Raw genomic sequence first — 19,066 nt, forward strand, 5'->3', positions numbered from 1 at the left:
ATGCCAAAGATGAGATAAGAGAGAGCTTCCAGGTCTGAATTCTCATCACTTGCATTTTCTGGTCCTTGCGTTAATGAAAGAAGGTGAATGCTCTTTGCTGTAGAGAGATGACACCTCAAGAGGATGAACTTCTCATACTCTTGATTCCCTATGGGTCTAGAGCTGAGAATGCTGTGTGGGAGCCCCAAGCTTATCGTTTAGTTCAGTACTTGTTTGAAGGGTTGGGGCCTAGTTAATCTGAAACTGATCCTGGCAGGTACTGCTACCAAATGGCCATCTCTTTGGCATGAGCAGCTGTCAAGCGAAATACACAGATCCTCTTCCATCTTCTTTTTCTGGAAAAAGCCAATGACTAGAAATACATACATACATATATATATATATATTTTTAAAATTATTATTATTATTATTTTTTTTATGCTGCTAGCTTTAGATGGAATTAGCAGATATTAATGTAAGGATTTATTGGTCTGGGTAGAAAGTTGCGAGAATATTTACCTTGTGTGCAAAGTGATCTGCTGTACCACCTTACTTCAGTAAATCCTGAAGTGTGGTGTTCACCATAATTTCATTTTACGCACTTCACCTCTGCACCACAGTAAGACAACTTTAATTTTGCCAATGGTCAGCAGCCAAATAAAATGTGGGTGTGGTTTTTTTGTTAATTTGCAAGGATAAATTTTCAAGCTAGCTCTTTTGACCTGTCTCAGAGCAATCTCATGGGTAAGTTGTGATGATGCACAGAAAATGTAGTGATGCTTTATAGTATAACAGTAGTGATAAACAAGCAAATGTTGTTGCTGAGGTTAATTCTGTCTTAGAACAGACATGGTATAAGAGAAATTATTCTATTCTGCCTTATGCTTCTAGGGAATGATTTTATGGTCCAGGGAGTGGTTAAAAGGCAGGTTTCTACTTGCAGAAGTGAAATAATTCACTTCTGCTTTAAGGAGGATAAGTTTTCTAAAGTAAAAATTGCAGATCTCGCAAAACACAAGGTAATGAACACATCTGGCCAGGTTGAAGAACACAAATGGCCTTTAACTTGTCATCCTCACCCTGCCCTTTTTCTGTGTTGAAACTGGCTATTCTGATATTCTCAATGTGTGGTAATACTGCAGGAAAAAGTGAGATGGTGCTTTGAAGAAAAAAAATGGCAAAGATACTATGAGATTTGTGAGTTTACTTGAATTAGAAGATTGTATTACTCATTATTTAGATTTCTGGTAAAGATTTCTGTAAAATGTCTAATAGAATGTAGAGTAGTTATCCATATTATAATCTCTTCTGTGATCTCTTAAGTGATATGAAGGTGGAGATACATTAAATTAGGTATCCAGTTCCTTCAAAGTGGAGTTGATATGTCGATTCCCTGCACCATGGTAGTTGATTCAGTTCTTCAGAAATATGGAAGCATCATCTTAGTTGATCTGCTTGGTTATGTGTGCAAACACTAAAGCTGTGAATAGTCCAAACAGGTCACAACAAGAACCCCAGCATGTGTTTTGGAGCTCTCTTCCACTCTTTGGACAGTTAAGTAGTCCAGGAAAAAATGAACCAAAGAAGAAATTCTTGTTAATGTAATACTTCACTTGAAGCAATGTTACAACCAAAACATTCCAAAGTAAATGAAAGTCTCCTATACCTGCAGGTTGTTTGGTTTTTTGTGTACTAGATAAGTAGGCTCAGTTGCTTCAATAACTAATTAGAGTTGTATGTGATAACAGAATGGAATTATGATAAAGTGAGCTGTAAATCTATCAGGAGTCAAATCTGCCACTTTAGTGACCCTATTCTTTCTTCAGACTGCTTGGAGTCTGTATTTTAGAATTAAGAAATAGCATGGGCTCTTAGAGGTTATGTTGCTTTTCAGCAGCTAATTTTAAGTTCATCATGCAGGGATTTTAACAATTCAGGAGTCAGAGGGAAATCTCATTCAATTACACAATCAGTTATATTTGGGAAATCCTCATATAGTCCTTGTTTGGCTTTTAAATATAAAGACACTTGAGGCAAGACCAAGCTTCTGTGAGAACCAATATTCAACTAGTACTAACAGCTAACCAGATACTGTTGACTCATATCAGTCATCTTACAGTCTTTTGGTGCTGTCTTACCAAATACAACATCAACAAAAGCTTATTAATTGTGAGGGAGTATTATAACACAATTGTATTTGAAATGTTAGTCTTTGGTAAGTACCAGAAACCCAGATAGGTCCTCTGGTCAACCAAGTTGAGAAAAATATTAAGTATAGAAGTCATATCTGTTTATATACTACAACTCTGGCATACAAATATTGTTTCTAAGCAGTATCAAGATATTTCTCAGTTGAGAGCAAGCAGATCCTAAGCATATTTTTTCTGTTTTACCTCCTCGCTGTCTTCCAGATCTTGGAGCTCGAAACGCCTGTTGTAGTAACAAGCTTCCCAAGTTGAACAAATGTTATGATCGCTCTGTTTGGATATAGTGGAAACTTCTAATTTAGGAGTAGCATCTTGGCAGATTATTTCAATAACCATGTCTGTATTGTGGTGATGTGTTGCCAACTGTTTGACTAATGTTGCCAGAGTTGGGTTAAGGATTTGTTGGAGCTGCAGTTGCAGAGGACTAAGCAGACAAGCACGATTTTGAAAACCTGGGGGTGTTTCTGGCTTTACCTTTCTGGCATTCACTCTGTAATGTCATATAATCTTAAAGAGTAACAGGATCATTGGGAATGGGGATGTTTGGAACTTGGTTGAGAGAGTGTGGATTTAATTTTATTTTATTTTTTTACTATAGAAGCTTGTAATGGTTATTTCCTTATATAAAGTCGGAAACTCATGCATGTTTGTTTAGTAGGTGTAAATGTTTGAAGTGTTTCATATATGATTTAGTGATGGTGGGAGAAGCAGAATAATTTATTTAATTTCTTGTTTGTTTTATGCGCTTAGGACTCTCATATCTTCTTCTTCCCTTAGAAGAAAAAGATGTATTTTCTGTTAACTGGAAACACTCTCTTGTATGTCTCTTGCACACTCACAGAAAGCTACGAAGAAAACTGACAAACCTAGGCCAGAGGAGAAGGATGAACTAGATATAACAGAGATGAGTAATGAAGATCTTCAAGAACAGCTTGTGAAGTATGGAATAAACCCTGGACCGATTGTAGGTAGGTCAGCTGAACTAGAGAGTATTCATCTGTTCAAGGTATTTCTGTCTAAACCTAGGTTCTGAGTGCTCTAAGCTTCTCTGGTACAGTTGCTTATTAGGTTTGTTAGCAATACTGTTGCAATCCTACTTCCTACTTAAGGTGGTTTCCATTGAATTACTTAGAGGAAACTTGAAGCCTTGCAATGTAGGCAAGTCCACAGTTTGTTCCTCTTGTGTTCTAGGCCAGCTGGAGATGTTCCAATTGCTGTTGTAAAGCTGTGTAACTATTAAAGTTCAGTGCTGGGGTAATTAGGTCTTCTGATGCAGAGGCTGAGGTCTGGGGCCTGCTTAAATAGAAAATACATCTTGCATAATAACCTTATAGCATTGAGAATAGAATGAGAACACAACTTCCCCTTCCTTAGAGCATTTTCTACTTACCGCATTGTGCAGTTATGTTTTCCTTTGCTGATGTTTTTAAATTTCTTTTTCCTCACCCCATGAACCTAGTGTTCTATCCTGCATGTTAACCTACATCAGGAGAAGTCCTGACCCCAGATTAATCCTCCTGCCTTGGGCACTCATCTGTGATGTGGGATCAAAGCTCCTTTCATTTCAGATTGTACAGTAGCCTAATGGCAAGGGACTTTGGTTTCACAACTCTTAAAATGCCTGCAGTGTGCTGAGCCTTCTATGGAATGTTCTTGAAATAATGGAAGGATGGAAATGCCAGTGATCAAGCCTGGAGACCTGTGTGTGTTCAAAATGTTTTATTTTCTGTTAGCTGCTTCTGTATGCCTTCCTATTCATCCTATTCTGATTGGATAGCACTTCAGCGTCTGAAAAAATTGAAGTATCTATAGGAAGATGTTCAGTTTGTTCTAAGTAGATGCCTTAATTCTTATGGGGTATGGATTCTGTTTCTTGTGAGAGTCTGTCACTTCTTGTTAAGAGTGGCATCCTCTTACCTGAAGTCTTCTAAGGTGAGACTCCTCTGCAGCTAACAGCTCAGGCACTGGTTGTCTTGACAGATTTTTGACAGCAGGGTCCTGACATGGAAGTATGTGCTAGGCTTGATACCTTTTAGTTTTAAACAGCTGTCCTTGTAGACAAAGCAAACCAACCTGATGGCTAGATGGAGCAAACAGGAAGTTTTCTGATTCTTTCTTGCACCACTTCTGATGCTTATTGGACAGAATTTGCTAATAGGGGAAAGGTTTAACTGGGAAAGGGTGTTCATTCAAGGGTAAAGGGATTAAGGGGGTAATAGTGGAATCTGTCTGGAAACTATTGCTCATGCAATATCAATCTTGATAATTCATTTATTTTTGTGAGGGCATAACAGCTCATATATTGCAGCATAAGAAACAAAACATCTAAGAGGCTGTTACATAGATAAATGCTTATAACTTTCAGTGTGTTAACAGGTCTAGGTTTATCTTAAGAATTCTCTTAAACTGAAAAGTTAAAAACCTTAGAGGTAGAGTTTTATATCTAGATGTATGTACATTGGGCCGTACAGACAGATTAAAAATAAAGAACATGCGTTCAGAAATTCCTAAGGAATATATGAAAGCCAAGCTCTGTGAATCAGGTCAGCAAAAATGAAAACTGTGTATCTTGAGCATTTGGCTTTCCTTGTTATAGCTACTACTAGGAAACTTTATGAGAAAAAACTGTTGAAACTGATGGAGCAAGGTCCAGAACTGAAGGCACCTGTGCCTCTCCCAGCAATTTCTTCAACTGCTGAGAACACCAGACAGAATGGAAATAATGATTCTGACCAGTACAGTGACAATGAAGAAGGTAAGACTTAAGTTGAACTTTCATGTGAACTATTCAAATGATGTATCAGTATTGCTTGCAGTAAAAGAATTGTCTGAAGAGGGAATGATCTTGCTCTTGGGTGAGGCTTTGAGATACTGCTGTAGACCATGCAAGTCATGTACTTGACCATGCGGTACTAGCATGATCCTGGTGCCTGTTCTGGGAAAGGAAACTTTTTGCTACTAAACTGTTCCCTTTTGTGCATTTTCCTCAGATTGGAGCCTGTAAATCTGATAGGTAGGAGAACTGCATATTAAGTGTTTTAGTGTTATTTGCACTTTAAGTGCAAGTGCAATTTTGTCTCACAGTGGTTATCACCTGTGGGATAGTATATGAATGTTTGTTTAATAAACTTCTGTACTTTGTGTTGTTTAATGTCTCATGTATGACTCAATCCCTTGTATTCTCTGTTCCTTATGGACTTAGTTTTGAGTGGGTTGATTGATTGGTCTTGGGTGCGGGTTTTGAAGTTTTAATATCGAGTTTATCTCAAAAATCATTGAATCACGATTGGCTTGAACTACAACAACAACTAGTAGCATTGCAGAAATTAGTTCTATTAAAACTGGTTACAGATCTGAAGACTGAGCTGAGGCTTGAGAAGAGAGAACCATTGAAAGCCAGGACGAAGACTCCAGTAGCACTCAAACAAAGAAGAATTGTTGAACACAACCAGGTATGTTAAATGTAGTGACATCTGAAATGGCTACTAACTGCAGGTAATGTGCTCACTAAACATTTTACTTCTTATAACATAATCACGTTTGCCCAAGTGGACTATGCTGCTTTTTAAAAGTTCTTACAGAAAATCTGTTCTATTACAGCATGAAAATCTTGTGAATTAACTATAGCTGCTCTTTTTAGCCTGTCTGATAACATTCAAAATTATGGTCTGCTAAAAGCTCTGACTTGCCAGTTGCTGTAGCATCTCTTAGAGAAAAATAATAGGCAACGTTAACATGTTTAGTTTGGAAGCATGACAGATTTTTAAGTCAGATGGGCTGATGTCATCCTGTTGGATGTTTGTAAACAACTTGATTCAATAAAAGAAGCAGTTTCTTAAATTATTTATTTTTTTTTTAAAAAGGGGGTTTTGTGTTTCTTAGAGATGTTTTTCAGTGCATACATACATATTTCTGTCTCGTTTGATATCTGTAGAAGTGTTTGCATTTTAAATACATCTGTTGAATGACTTTTAAATATAATACACGAAGTAATGTGTACGCCTGTGTTTATATGCATGTATAGAATTGTGTGTATATGTGTACACACATGCACTAGCTATCTGTATAATAGTTCTTTCCTCAAGTATGCTTGTTGCAGCAGTACTAGAGTAGACGTTAATTTGCTGAAAAGGTTCTCTGAAGAAGAAGAATTTAAAACAAATTTAAATATTGCTGTATGTACCACTTGTTCTTTACTTACAAATAATAATCGTTATTTTGCCTTTGTGAAAGGGGAGATTCTTACAAAAGCACCTCAGGTTTTCAAACTGCTGGGTTCAGTAGCTGGTGTCTGATCTGTCCTTGTGATGTGACAGTGTCACTAAATACCCTGTTCCCCAGCTTAGGTTACTTAGGATCCTTACAGTGTTAATGATCTGACCAATAAGCAGTGAAGTTGTGCAACAGTAAAGGACTTGTATAGAAAATATTTGGTGACTTAAAATCTGACCTTTTAATAGCTAGATTTATTTTAGCAGATCAGTGACTTTTCTTAACTACTTTATGGTAAATGCCAGATAATTCTTATTTAAATGGTGTGTATGTATAAATGTTAGTTATAGATGTCTCTTGAAGCAGGTAAACATACTGCTATGTGAGCTTGGGTAATACAGCACAATTATGGGGATCCACAACTAGTTTGCTTATTTTTGATTGGATAATTAGGGTACAAGCTAAACAGATTTCACTTCCACAAATCAAAACACACATATTTCAACATACAAAATACTAAATTTATTCAGGCAACTTCTGCTCATGATGGTCTTTATAATGGTCATCTGTCTTCAGAGGTTATTGTATTTTAAGAATTACTTTTTTCTAAATCGCTATTCAGCCAGAAATCCCTGCCAGCCTCAGTGTAACAGAGGTATTTAGTTCAGTTATGAACAGATAAAGCTTTCTAGTCTTCAGGAAGCCACTTACAAAATAAAACCCCAAGAGATACAGCGATGTATTTCTGTGGCATTTTAAGGTGATGAGTGCTTACTCAATTTGTGTCATCCAATTTCACTGTAATAACAACAGGTCATTACTGTGGTTTTTTCCTTGAAAACTTCTACATGTGCCCTCTAGACAAAATATTTTGTGACTTGCATATTTTATTAATCAAAGGAAGATAATTCAATTAAAAAATTATCTGATTTAAAGATTATGTCAAATTATTCAGGAGCTCTAACTTTATATCTTTTACCTTTCAACTCCTGACTGCTATGTTTAAAGAAGACAAACAAAAAAACCCCAACAACAACAAAAAAACAACCCCAAAATCCAGTGAGAAAATTTACAGCTGCATAAAGCCAAGAACAACTCAGTGGTTTTGGCTAGCAAATGTGTGTAGTCATATATTTTGCTGAAAATAAAAGTGGGAGGTGGTGAAGATGTTTTTTCTTTCCCTCTTCCTGTGAAACTGGATCCTAAGTTTGCAGTTAATGTGTCAAGTGATAATACTTATTCTGCCAGGTTATGTGCAACTTTCATGCACTGTATGGCATTGGCTCAAAGATTGAGGCTCTGAAGAGTGATGGGGCTGAATTGGTTGGTAGTGTGGTATTAGTCACTTTGAGGTTCTGTGCAGCACTTGTCTTAGTCCAGATGCATAGAGCCGAAAAGATGGTCTGTCATTTGGCATGGGGGAATGTTGCTGTTTCTCTTAAAGAGTGCAAATAGATAGTCTTTAACCAGGCTGGTGCAAAATAAATTGGGTGGGCAGATTTAGCAGGCTTATGGGTCTTATCAGTCAGTTAGCAGCAGAGGACTAGATGGGTTTGAGCTTGGCTGTTTGTGCTTAATTGCCTTGTTACAGTGAACTGGAAAAGCTGGAGAATACTGTAATTTGAATACCCCCTTCCAATTATGTAGGTGAATGTAGAGAGTTCAAAACTGAGCCTAAGGCCTCATAGTAAATGGTACTGGACAGAAAGAGGCAGGCTAACTTTAATGTTAGGGCCAGTTAGCAACATAAAACTATTCTCTTTCCTTGAGACTTTATCCTTAGGAACATTCTGTATGTGCTGTGTTCTACTACTCCTGTCAGCATTTTTAAACTTCCTGTATAGCTGGGCTCCTTAAAAATAAAACATGCAACGTTGCAGCTGCAGGTGTACAAATTTGACATGGCATATACCCCATAAAAAAAACTTATAAGTGATAGCAGAGATAAACTCACAATCTGTAGCTTTGCTGCTGTGAGTAATATGACAGTTAAAAGCCTATGCTGAATAGTACCTGTGTACCACATCATTGTAACTCTCTCTGCTTATATTCAGGGTGTTGGTGTATCTAAACATGAGTATTGCATTCTAGTACAGATACTGGTGGGATAAGTATACAAGACCTGCTTGATTGACAACGAGGATAACTGTAACTATAGACAACATTTTTAAATTTCTTTTTTAGATTTTTTTCTGTTGAGTATGCTCTCCTGAAGTCTGGATGGGTCTTACAGAGTAGATTGTTTTTTCCTACACTTTTCGTGCAAGAAAAACTTGAAACTCAGTACTTGAAACATATGACTGACAAGCATCTGAAGAGCTAAGGAGAGAGGCAGTTATTAACTGAAGTACTTCTAACTTTTCATGAGAAGAAAACCTAGTTCCTAATCAAACAGCTTGGGGCAGAGGAGCTCTCCATTACTAGGATGAGGAAAAAAAAAAAATGCCTTACTGCTTTGAGTGGAATGTGTTTGAGTGAAACTACTCTGAAATGAGTGTTTTTTTTCTCTAAGCTTCTAAAGAAAACACCTGTCAAATAGAAAGTGTGTGGGGGGTGAAGTGGGAGCTGTGATTGAAGGTTGCAAGTTAAGCCTTTCTTACTATGGAAGAGAATTCAGTGTCTGCTGAATGTATAAAGAGGGGTTGGGAGACTTTTCATCACAAATCTGTTTAAATTGAAAAGGATATTGGAGACCTGGGCTTAAATACACAATTAAATTCTGTATGAAACATCGGAATCTGTTTGGACTTGAGGTCTGTGCATAAATATAATTCGGTTTTCAGAGTATTTCAAGTGGATATGGATTAAAGTAAAACACTTGTGCGCCCTCTGCTGGATATGTAGCAGCTGTAATAAAGAACTTTGAGTCTTAAAGCTGCTCAGCTTCCAATTTCACTGGAATAACTTTGAAGATACAAACAGGGCATGGATAATAGCATTGTTAGACTTTTCCCCCCCCCTCACTACATACATACTTTCCAGCCTGCTTTCTTAACACATTGTTCTGGGGCTAATACTGTTACAGTGAAATTCTTGCTGCTGTTAGACCTGTAATTGACTGTTTTTCCCGTCTGTATAATTGCCATCAACACCAACTGTACCTTCCAAAAACTTGGTAATACATCAATGCATGAGGTGTAAATACGTGAAGATTTCAGTATTATCCAAGTTTTTACTTCTAAACTTAACCAAATAGAAGGGAAAATCTTGTATATAATCAAGAAGAAACAAGCTCTCTCTGTTCTCCCTGAGGTCTGTGGAATTTGTTTTGAGGAGGATTTTTTTCTCTGAGCATAAAACTTGTGATAAGGCATAGCGGATGACCTACTTTTGTTAATGACTGTAAAACTTTGGCACTTCGTGTTGTTAAGATTTATAAAGATCTGTGTCAGGCTTGATTGTTTAAATCTACCGTTTTGTGGAAAGTGTGTGAGTTTCATCCCTGTATGTGGAAACTTCTATAAAACATCTCCCTCTGCCCCCTATGGCTGGAGACTAGTTCTTGTTGAAATATAGGTGGCTTTGCCCAAATCATTCCCATCTCTGCTTGAGTGAATATATGGTTATCTAGGTAGAGAACAAGGTGATGCTTTCTCCTTATGCTAATAGATTATTTTTTTTTTTTTGGGGGGGGGGTGTAGGCAGGTAATGTTATGGGCCTGAAGGCTGGTGCATCTGCTGTCCTTGACTTGATGTAACTAATTGTAGCCTTAGTTCACTCTATTGCTGTGAGCAGTTAATCAGTTTTTACTATTTGGAATTAGTCAGTTCTGTATTTGAACAATAATGTGCTTTAACATAAGTATTGTGGTCAACACTGCTAATCTAGCTAGCTATTCATTATTGAATGTACTAGGATTTACAGTTTTTTCTGGGATTTTGGACATGCTGCTTTTGGAATATGCATGCTATTCTGGCTTCTGGTTGTGGATACTCAATGTTGAGAGCTGGCTTTCATTTATTTGATCATGTGTTTGATGCTTGAATAGACCTACTCTCAAGATGAAGTTACTGAGACTGTCTGGACAAGTGAATCTTCAAAAAGTGGACCTCTGCAGGCATTTTCTAGGGAGTCTACAAGAGTGGCAAGAAGAACACCAAGGAAAAGGGTGATGAGAGGCTTATTATAATAGACAAGCTTTTTTTCTCACCTTTAGAGTCCCAGTGGTTACATTATTCAATTGTTTTCTTTTGTTTGTTTTAAACAAACAGGTGGAAGCTACAGCACAGTTGCCTGTAGATGATGCTGTAATATCAGAGAGTACTCCCATAGCTGAAACTATATTGACTGCAAGCAACGAGACCCTAGTAAATATGTTTAGTAAATGTTTAATTCATTCAAGTGGTATTCTTCTGTAATGTATTTTTACTGACAGAATAATTCTGTTTTTAACAGATAGAAGACTGTTTTAAGGAAAGTGAGACTATTCAGTAGTCTTACAAACCATATATTCGGTATCTGTATTAGTACCTAATGCTGTTCACTTTGAGATGGGACTAGCTAGACACCTAGGTCACATCTAATGTCTTTTGGGGGGAGGATTTAGAAGCGCCACTTTAACAGCTTAGATTTTTTTTCATCATTGATTTAAGTACATGCAGAATATCTGCTTTTAAGTTTGGCTTATCTTGTGAACTAAATAGCTTTTATGGTTCTAAACAGCTTAAAAGAAACTACTTGGAATGATAAGCAATGTGTTACTGTGCTAATTTCAGAGTATCTGCTACATAACATAAGTTAACTCCTAACATGCATATATTCAGTGCACGTAAAGGTTTTGTTGTTTGGTTCTGCCCCCTTCACTCCCCCTTGTATTTTGTATTTTGGCTGATACTGAGTTTGAACAATTTTGAATCTTGGCAGGTTGTCAATAGGGTGCCTGGAAATTTCAAGCATGCAGCTCCTACACTGTCAATCAGTGAACTCTCAGACATGCCCAGAAGAACACCAAAGAAACCACTGATGACAGCTGAAGTAAATAAATTAAAACTTAGATTGCTATTGCTTACTTTCTGTGAACAAGATTCTTGTGTGTCTGTGCTTATTCCTTAGTACAGAAGGAGTGAAAGGCATCCTTGCCCAGGTGGTGCTAGTCAAATTAATGTTGTCATATCGCACAGAAGAGAGAGAATATAATTCAATCTTCCCCATTCAGATGTGGGTGTGTGTGTTTGTGTGGGAATATTTCTGGGGTTTTTTTGTGGTTTTTTTTTTCCTAATCCAAATACATTTTGGTGTGTTACTTCTCCTTCTGCTTATCTTTTTTTCTGAAGACATTGTAATACTTTTTTTATTTCAAGTTCTTTGAATAGCTCAAAGATAGAGCTGAATGGGGTTATCTACTTCAGATCATGTAAATCAGCCTATCCTGAAAAACCTTAATGTGCCTTAATTTAGGGAATAGTAGTGTTACTTTAGACCAAAAGCCCAAATTTAAAAAGGATCTATAGATTCCTGACAGTTATCAAGAAAGTTATTATTTTATTGCTAACACATTCAAGCTGGTGAAACTATGTATCTCTTGGAGAACTGTCTAAAGCACTTACAAGTGTATGTAATTGTATTAATATAATACTGTGGTATTGTGGAATTTTACGTACAAGATAATACTTGTCTGAGTTAATTGCTTTGTGTAATTACTGTAGATGAAACTTCTGTTAACATTTGTGAAGCCTACTCTACCAAGGGATCTGAGATTTATTAAATGGGCTGCTTAATTGTTTATAACGTGACTGTAATGTAGGCATAGCTGTCAAATAGAAGGTTGTGGGAAAACTTGATGTTCTATTTCAAAGTGCATACTTTTTTTCACTTAGTATTCTGCTGTACTGTGGCTTTGTTTGTTACAGCAAGAAGAGATAAATTGCCCATGTCAATACTTTTTAAATTATGTTGGCCACAACCAATCCTGTGACCTGCTCAACACAGCCATGATAGAGGTGATGGTTAAATTTTTGTTATCATCTACATGGTTTGCTGGCAGGTGTGGTGTATTTATACAACATATTCTTTGTGTTAAAGGAAACTGAGGAGGGCACTGAATGCTTTAAGACACCAAAAGTGACCAGACAGCTGCCAATAACAAAGGTTAAACTAACTTTAAAACCCAAGAAGTAAACTTCCTAAATGTCACTGGGTCACTCATTCTTAGAAATTGCACATGGTTGTGGTCACTGAGGTAGCTATGCAGGAGCTTATTTTGTGGTCTTTTCAGCCTGTAACTGCTCTTGTTTTGTTTTGTTTTTCCCTAGGTGTTGGAGAAAACTTCTACAGAAGAAGAAAGAGTAGAAAGGGATATCCTTAAGGAAATGTTCCCTTATGAAGTATCAACACCTACAGGAATTAGGTATTGCTAAGGTTTATGGGAGTTTGTGTCTAAGATCCTGTAAGCATATTGAAGCTGGGAAGTATCTTTTGATTATATTGTTGGACTTCTAAGGAGAAGTCTTTTGCACTCTGGATCAATGGTAGTTCAGATTACCACCTGGTTCTTCTGTTCCACGTACATAGTGTTGTTAGCCAAAACATCCTTCTTTTTATTGAAGTTGGGAGTGGGAGGACAAGGTAGTACCATAGTAGGAATTATTAAAACTTCTGGATGCTGGCAGTGGAAAAGGCTTATTTGTGGTAATGCATAATATTAAATTTTTTTAGTAGATGCAACTGCTTTAGGCCTGCTGTTAAATTAAGGCAAGATCTCCCAGGACAAATTTAACCTCTTTTCAAAAGCCAATAAAAATATGGTATTTGAAAATTCTCTAAGTAGTAGACCTGATGTAGTTAAAGATTGCTCCTAGTATGAATAAGGGTGGCACCTAGGAAGGACTATTACTTTTTTCTTTACAACTTCGTATTTAAGCAAAAATCAAAATAACCCTCTAGGTAATTAAGCAAGTCACAAAACTTTGTTCTGTTTGAAGAATGTGAGAAAAAATTTCCCTGTGTTAGAATGTGAAATCCAGGTCTGTTTTTCCAACATGTTAATTATAGCTTCAATTTAAACTGCAATTGCATAAAGTTTTTAACCGTAAGGACCTGAACCAGTTACCAGTACTGTGGTGTATCTGCTCACCACTCAGCTTTCTTCTCTCTTGTTTTGAGGTTTGTTAGTCTAGTCAAATCTATGACACTTTTTCTAAAATAAAAGTTAGGTCTGTGTATTCCTTGTATATAATGACTTGACAAGGCATGTGGGTTTCTTAACCCTTGCTGCTTTATATTCTGGCTCTTGGTATTGGTTTAGCCCTCACAAGATAGTTTAATGGCCAGGGACAATCTTGGGTTTAGAAATACTAGTGGGACTGCATAAGTGATTGTTAAAGATGCAGATAGAGCCACTTCCCAGAATTTTTTTGCCAGTTATGTTCTGTTGATTATGGGGATAATGTGAAGTAAACGAGCATTTCAGGGATTTTGAGGGGTGTTTGAACGGTGAGTGATTAACTTCAGAAATAATGCTAGACATGTTAAGAGTTTGAAATAGATATTTCAGGTACTACATATGCTAGAAATAATTTTTAGTTCTGTAATTATACTAAAATTTCCCTGTATGCCTTACACTACTCTTTTGAATATGTTGTATTTTAATACATTTTTTTAATTAACAGTGCTAGCTGCCGTAGACCAATCAAAGGAGCTGCTAGCCGGCCTATAGAGCACAGTGACTTCATAATGGACGAAAGTTTCTCTAAGTATGCTGCAAAATATGGTACCTCAACTGACATGAAGTTGGAGAAACCGCCTACAAAAAAAGAACGCTCCATTCCCCTGTGGATAAAAATTCTTCTCTTTGTGGTTGTTTCAGTCTTCTTGTTTTTGGTTTATCAGTCTATGGAAACTAATCAAGGAAACCCTTTCTCTAAATATATTAATATTGGCTCCCTAGCTGGTGCTGAATGAGTATCTTTCTGAAAGGCACAACCGATTTGATCTCCTGTTTTTAATTGTAGAGAACTCTTCCGCCCTCTCATCGGCTCAAGGACTTCTTACAAATAATGTGATTGGAACCTGATAAATTGGATAAATGAAGCAAGATAATATTAAATGGACATTGGTAACTTTCTGGACTTTGGACTAGTAGGAGGTCACTTTGCCATAGGAATAACATTTTTTTTAGATCTTTGAACTTTTTGTAGCCTTTATTTTTTTAATGTGGACATCCTTTAAATTCATTTTTGAGAAACTGTATATTTGTTTTTGCAAGAACTTGGAAGCTGAGAAGGGCAAATATGTAGTAAAATGTGAAGCTGTGTTTCTAAAGCTTTTCCTTTGTACAGAAAAGTTGTACTTTTATCTCTGTAGGTTGTTGTGGAGGAGGATATTAACACAGATGATAAAGGGAGATGCATTTTTGTATGCATTTTTTCAGTAACAGTCTAACTGAATTTGATCTCTTAGGATGTAGGGAGAGTACAAGCTTTTCTGTAGATTACTGTAACTTTTTAGTAAATGTAACTGTAAACCTTTTTGCGTTTCTGTAAAAGTCTTAGTATCATTAGTAACTCTGTTTAAGCGTAATCATTTAAATGTATCCCTTCATTTTAGTGCTTATGGTGTTGTAGGATCTGAATACAAATCTAATTGGCAAGAAATGTTTTAGAGGAACTTATTTATTAGTAATGTGTGGAACATAAAAATTGCATCAATATAATTTGCTACTAAAATACTTTCTTGGGTCAAGGTTGTGATCTGAAGTAGACTAAATTTCAACTTTAGCAGTGGTCTTTTCTTAAAAAAAAAAAAGTAAGGTCTTTCCAACACAGCTTTATGTCTTTATATCTTTGAATATTCATGTAGAGAAGTTTCTCAAAGCATGACAATTCCATATGAAGTTTTATTCTTGTATGAAGAGGGCATTGCTGCATTTTCTGCTACAGTTTCATCTTCTAAGGTGAGATTTACTACTTTCATGCAGTTGAATATTTTTCTCAGTGAAAGCATGCTGAAACACTATGTTGTGTAACTTAGTTGAGCAGGCAGCTGACTTTACTACCAATGAACAGTGATAAGCAACAATTTTTAAAGTGAATGTATACATTTTATTGTGCTTAAATATGCAGCATACAGATGCTCAATCTCATTGCTTGGTACAAAATTGCAATAAACCATACTACTTAAAGTGCTACTTATAAAAAGCTGAGAACATTAGTTAATAGTTAATATCTTTTTACTCTAGGTACATTATTGTGTAGGCTGTAGGTGTGGGGAAGCTTTACTTTCTGTGAACTTTGAGACAAACATTGGTAATTGTTAGGAAAGCTATAGTTGGTTTTTCCTTCTGTTAAGATTAATGTCTTTTTTTTTTCCTTTTAATCTGCTTTTTTGAGTAATCCAGATAGCTGAACTTGTGTCCATCCTATAGAAAATTGTAACATAAGACATTCACTTTTGTTGTCAAAATGCAGAAAAATAAAAATGATTTTAATGTGTGTGGATTTTCCTTAAAAATAAATGCATTGCTGAAAAGCAGCAAAAGCAAGACAATTAATGTATCAGTAGTGTTATTTTTTGATGCTGTAATATCAGAGTACTCCCATAGCTGAAACTATATTATATTACGTTCCATGTTAAAAAAACCCTGCAAACTTAAACCTGATGTAAAAACAGCAGTTCATGTTAACACTGGCTGGGAGGAATATTCATCATACCTGCACTAGAAAAATAGCTTTGCCCCAGAGTTCTTTTATCCTATGTTTGGAGTTTTAATTTGGATGAGGGGAGAATCTTGTCTTCCATTTGCTTTTCAATGCTTAAGGAACTCCCTTTTCCCCTTGTTATTTTTCACCCCCCTCTGCTATATGTTTTAACACGAAATATATCTTTCTTTTCTAGTTACATGAAATACTTTCAGTTGACCTCCTTCAGGGATACTGTTAGCATGGTACAAAAAAATCTAAAACCAGACCCCAAACTGAACTGCAATTAATTGTCATCATGCTTTTATTTATGCTCTGTTCTGGAGAATCTCCTAAAGAATCCTCTCAACTTCAGTGTTACTTCACAGAAGGTAAAGACTTTTCTAAGTCCTCAAAGTAACCTACAAGTTGCTCAGTTGTAGTTGGAAGACAATGAATGATGAATGAGCTTCTTGAGGCACTTAATAGTGTGAGATAGCCCTAAGGGTAATAATATCTTCCTCCTTTATTCCTTCTCTTCCTTCCTGCCCCAGCCATGGATTTACCAGCATCCATAAAGCAGTTCACATTGCTTTATTAGTAACACATGCAAAAATAGCTCTACTAGCTGAATAGTTGTTTGAGATTAAAGAAGCCTTCTAAACGCTAGTGTATACGTTATACTGAAGTATATTGTAGTATTTTTATCAAAGTACTGATTCAGTGGGAGCTGGTGTTCCTTTTTTTATTTTGAAAATTTTTTCTTTTGTTCCAATAGTTCATTTTGGCTTCTAGACAGAGCCAAGTTAAACTTTCAAACAAAATCAAAATAGTTTGGACTAGCATTAGTATCCAAATTCCACTTGCAAAAATTAGTTTGAGTTCTAACTTAAGCAATATTTACTAAGTCCCCCTTTGGGGCAAGGGCTACAAAAAGTCTAGGAAAAGGCCTGTGTAAGTTAATAGGCATGACCATTGTTTTGTTTCGGCGTGTTTTGTTCTCATGATTAGTCATACTGCTTAGAATACTGTGTCCAAAACGTGGTGGATCTAGGTTTGCCTGTTTGAATTAGAACTGCTTAATGCAGAACTTGTGCTTTGCCCTATAAGTTGTGAGCTGATCTTTCAACATGTGCCTGATCTTAGGAGTCTGGTATCAGCCTGTGAATCACTTAGAGGGTATTGCTTACAGTGTTGAGAATTCTATGGCACTTGATGCATGGCAAGGCTGTGAGAGCTTACCTAGCGTCTGAGACAAAAAGCTCTGAAAGAGGAGGCTTTTAAACTTGAATTCTGTGTGTTCTTTGAAACCTGGGTTTGTATTTAAATAGGAAATAGCGTGAAGGAACTCTCTTCAAGTTTGCTTGTTAGCAGTATGCTCAGTACAGTCCTACTTGAATGCTTTTAGGTCCCTCCTAGGCTTGATCTATGTGGGTTTTGGTTTGTGTTGTGGCACAACTTAGGAAAATTTTCATGGTGTCAAAGTTCTGGCAATTACCTTCTCAGATGGTCTGGTGACAAAATATCTTTTAAAAAAAGTGTTAACTAGTTTGTGCAGGGTTAAATCAGAAAAGCTGAGTACAAAAATAATGCCTTCAATAGAGTTCCAAAAGGAAACTAGTCAGAAAAAAATAAATGTATAATTGCAATTAAAGCTTGTACAGTTGTGTGACATGTCTTGTGCATGGTAGTCTTGGCTTGCTTTGACATGGCTGAATTTGTCTAGTGGGCTGAAAAATTTTCAATAAAAAAAACTTCCTCTGACTCAAAAATAGGTGGGTTGTGCTATATAATTTTAAATCTGTTTACAAACTTAGGCATTTCAGGATACCCTTCATTGTCTGTTAATACAGCTTTTATTGTATGGTAAATCTGCCTATGTTTGTCTAGAACCTTTCTGTGACTTTTGCTTTTCTTTTTTCTTAGAGAGTATACCAGGCTGCTTTGTACCAGTGCAACAGCAAGCTACAGCAGACCTATGTATACATGCATATATGTTCATACAGGATAGGGCCTACAAGTTAATTCAGCTTCTAAAATAGTCCTAAGGTGGCATATATGCCTGTAAGTAGTAGGTATATGTTGATACCTAAAAGAATAATTCCTCAGATTTTCTATCCCACCTCACTTTGGAATTCTTTGGCAGCATTGGTAATTTGTGGTTAAAAAGTATATCTGCATTGCCTTCTGTATTTGCTATTTAAGAGGAAACTAATGTTTTATGGAGGAACACCATGTCACGCCTGGGGAGTGTTTATCTTAGGAAAGAATATCAGAGGAGGACACGTAAGGGCAGTGACTACTGAGAACAGGAGAGATGTCACAACCTCCTGCATTCAGAGGGTGCGACTGCTGTCATTCGATCTAGCTAGTTGGTCCTGTTGAAGATGCTGCAGTTTTCAGGCGTCCCTTTGGGCTGTGAAGCCTGCTTGCAGCTTGAATTGATCTGTTACTGAATCTCTGCAAAGTAGTAGTTCTGTTGTTACAATGTGTGAGAGTGAAAATACTGCTTATAGCAGGAGTTAATGCTACTTGGGCTAACTTGATTATCAAAGGTGGTGGTGGTTGTTTTACTATCTCATATTTTGAAACCAGTAAGTCACCTGGAGAACAAGCTTATAAGACCTTTGATTTTACTGACAGGCTTCAATAAAATGTTGGAACTGTGAAAAGTTACTGTAAGACAGGAACTAATATAAAATTTCTTCACTGTGGGAAGCAAGGAATGGAGAAGGGGGCATGGTCGCTGTTAATAACAGAAGGAGGGTGGTAATTAGGAAAACTTCTAATTGCTAAATGGACATTTTCCTAAACTCCAGAATTTGAAAAGCTACTGATTAAAAAGATTGATTTAATTTACAATAGCTTCTTTTACTCTGAATGTGACAGAGGTGGAGACCAAAAGCTAACATCTTTCAAGTTCTTTTATTGTTACCTTCACTGTGTGGCAGAAATTAATCTAGATGTTTCAAGTTACAGGCTACTGCTATTTTATTCTTTCACATCTGGAAACAGTTGAAAATATTTCCTATGTAAAATTCTATCAATTCAGC

At 36.5% G+C, this 19,066-nt stretch overlaps 2 protein-coding genes across 2 annotated transcripts in view; both read left to right on the top strand.

Moving 5' to 3' along the window:
* Positions 1-2,520: 2,520 nt before the first annotated feature.
* On the top strand, positions 2,521-15,882 carry TMPO (thymopoietin). Its single transcript, XM_010008076.1, has 9 exons — positions 2,521-2,526; positions 3,028-3,154; positions 4,783-4,941; positions 5,538-5,638; positions 10,388-10,507; positions 10,611-10,706; positions 11,263-11,373; positions 12,651-12,745; positions 14,007-15,882. Exons 1-9 carry the CDS (start codon positions 2,521-2,523, stop codon positions 14,296-14,298), a joined length of 1,107 nt encoding a protein of 368 aa, XP_010006378.1. The 3' UTR covers positions 14,299-15,882.
* The window catches only part of SLC25A3 (solute carrier family 25 (mitochondrial carrier; phosphate carrier), member 3), a 14,685-nt gene continuing 10,830 nt past the window's right edge, over positions 15,212-19,066 (top strand). The window contains exon 1 of the mRNA XM_010008077.1: positions 15,212-15,289. Coding sequence (XP_010006379.1) covers positions 15,212-15,289 — 78 coding nt within the window. The remainder of the gene's footprint in view (positions 15,290-19,066) is intronic.

The sequence above is a fragment of the Chaetura pelagica genome, unplaced genomic scaffold (assembly GCF_000747805.2).
Source record: "Chaetura pelagica isolate M959 unplaced genomic scaffold, ChaPel_1.0 scaffold50, whole genome shotgun sequence".
Classification (NCBI taxonomy): Eukaryota; Metazoa; Chordata; class Aves; order Apodiformes; family Apodidae; genus Chaetura; species Chaetura pelagica.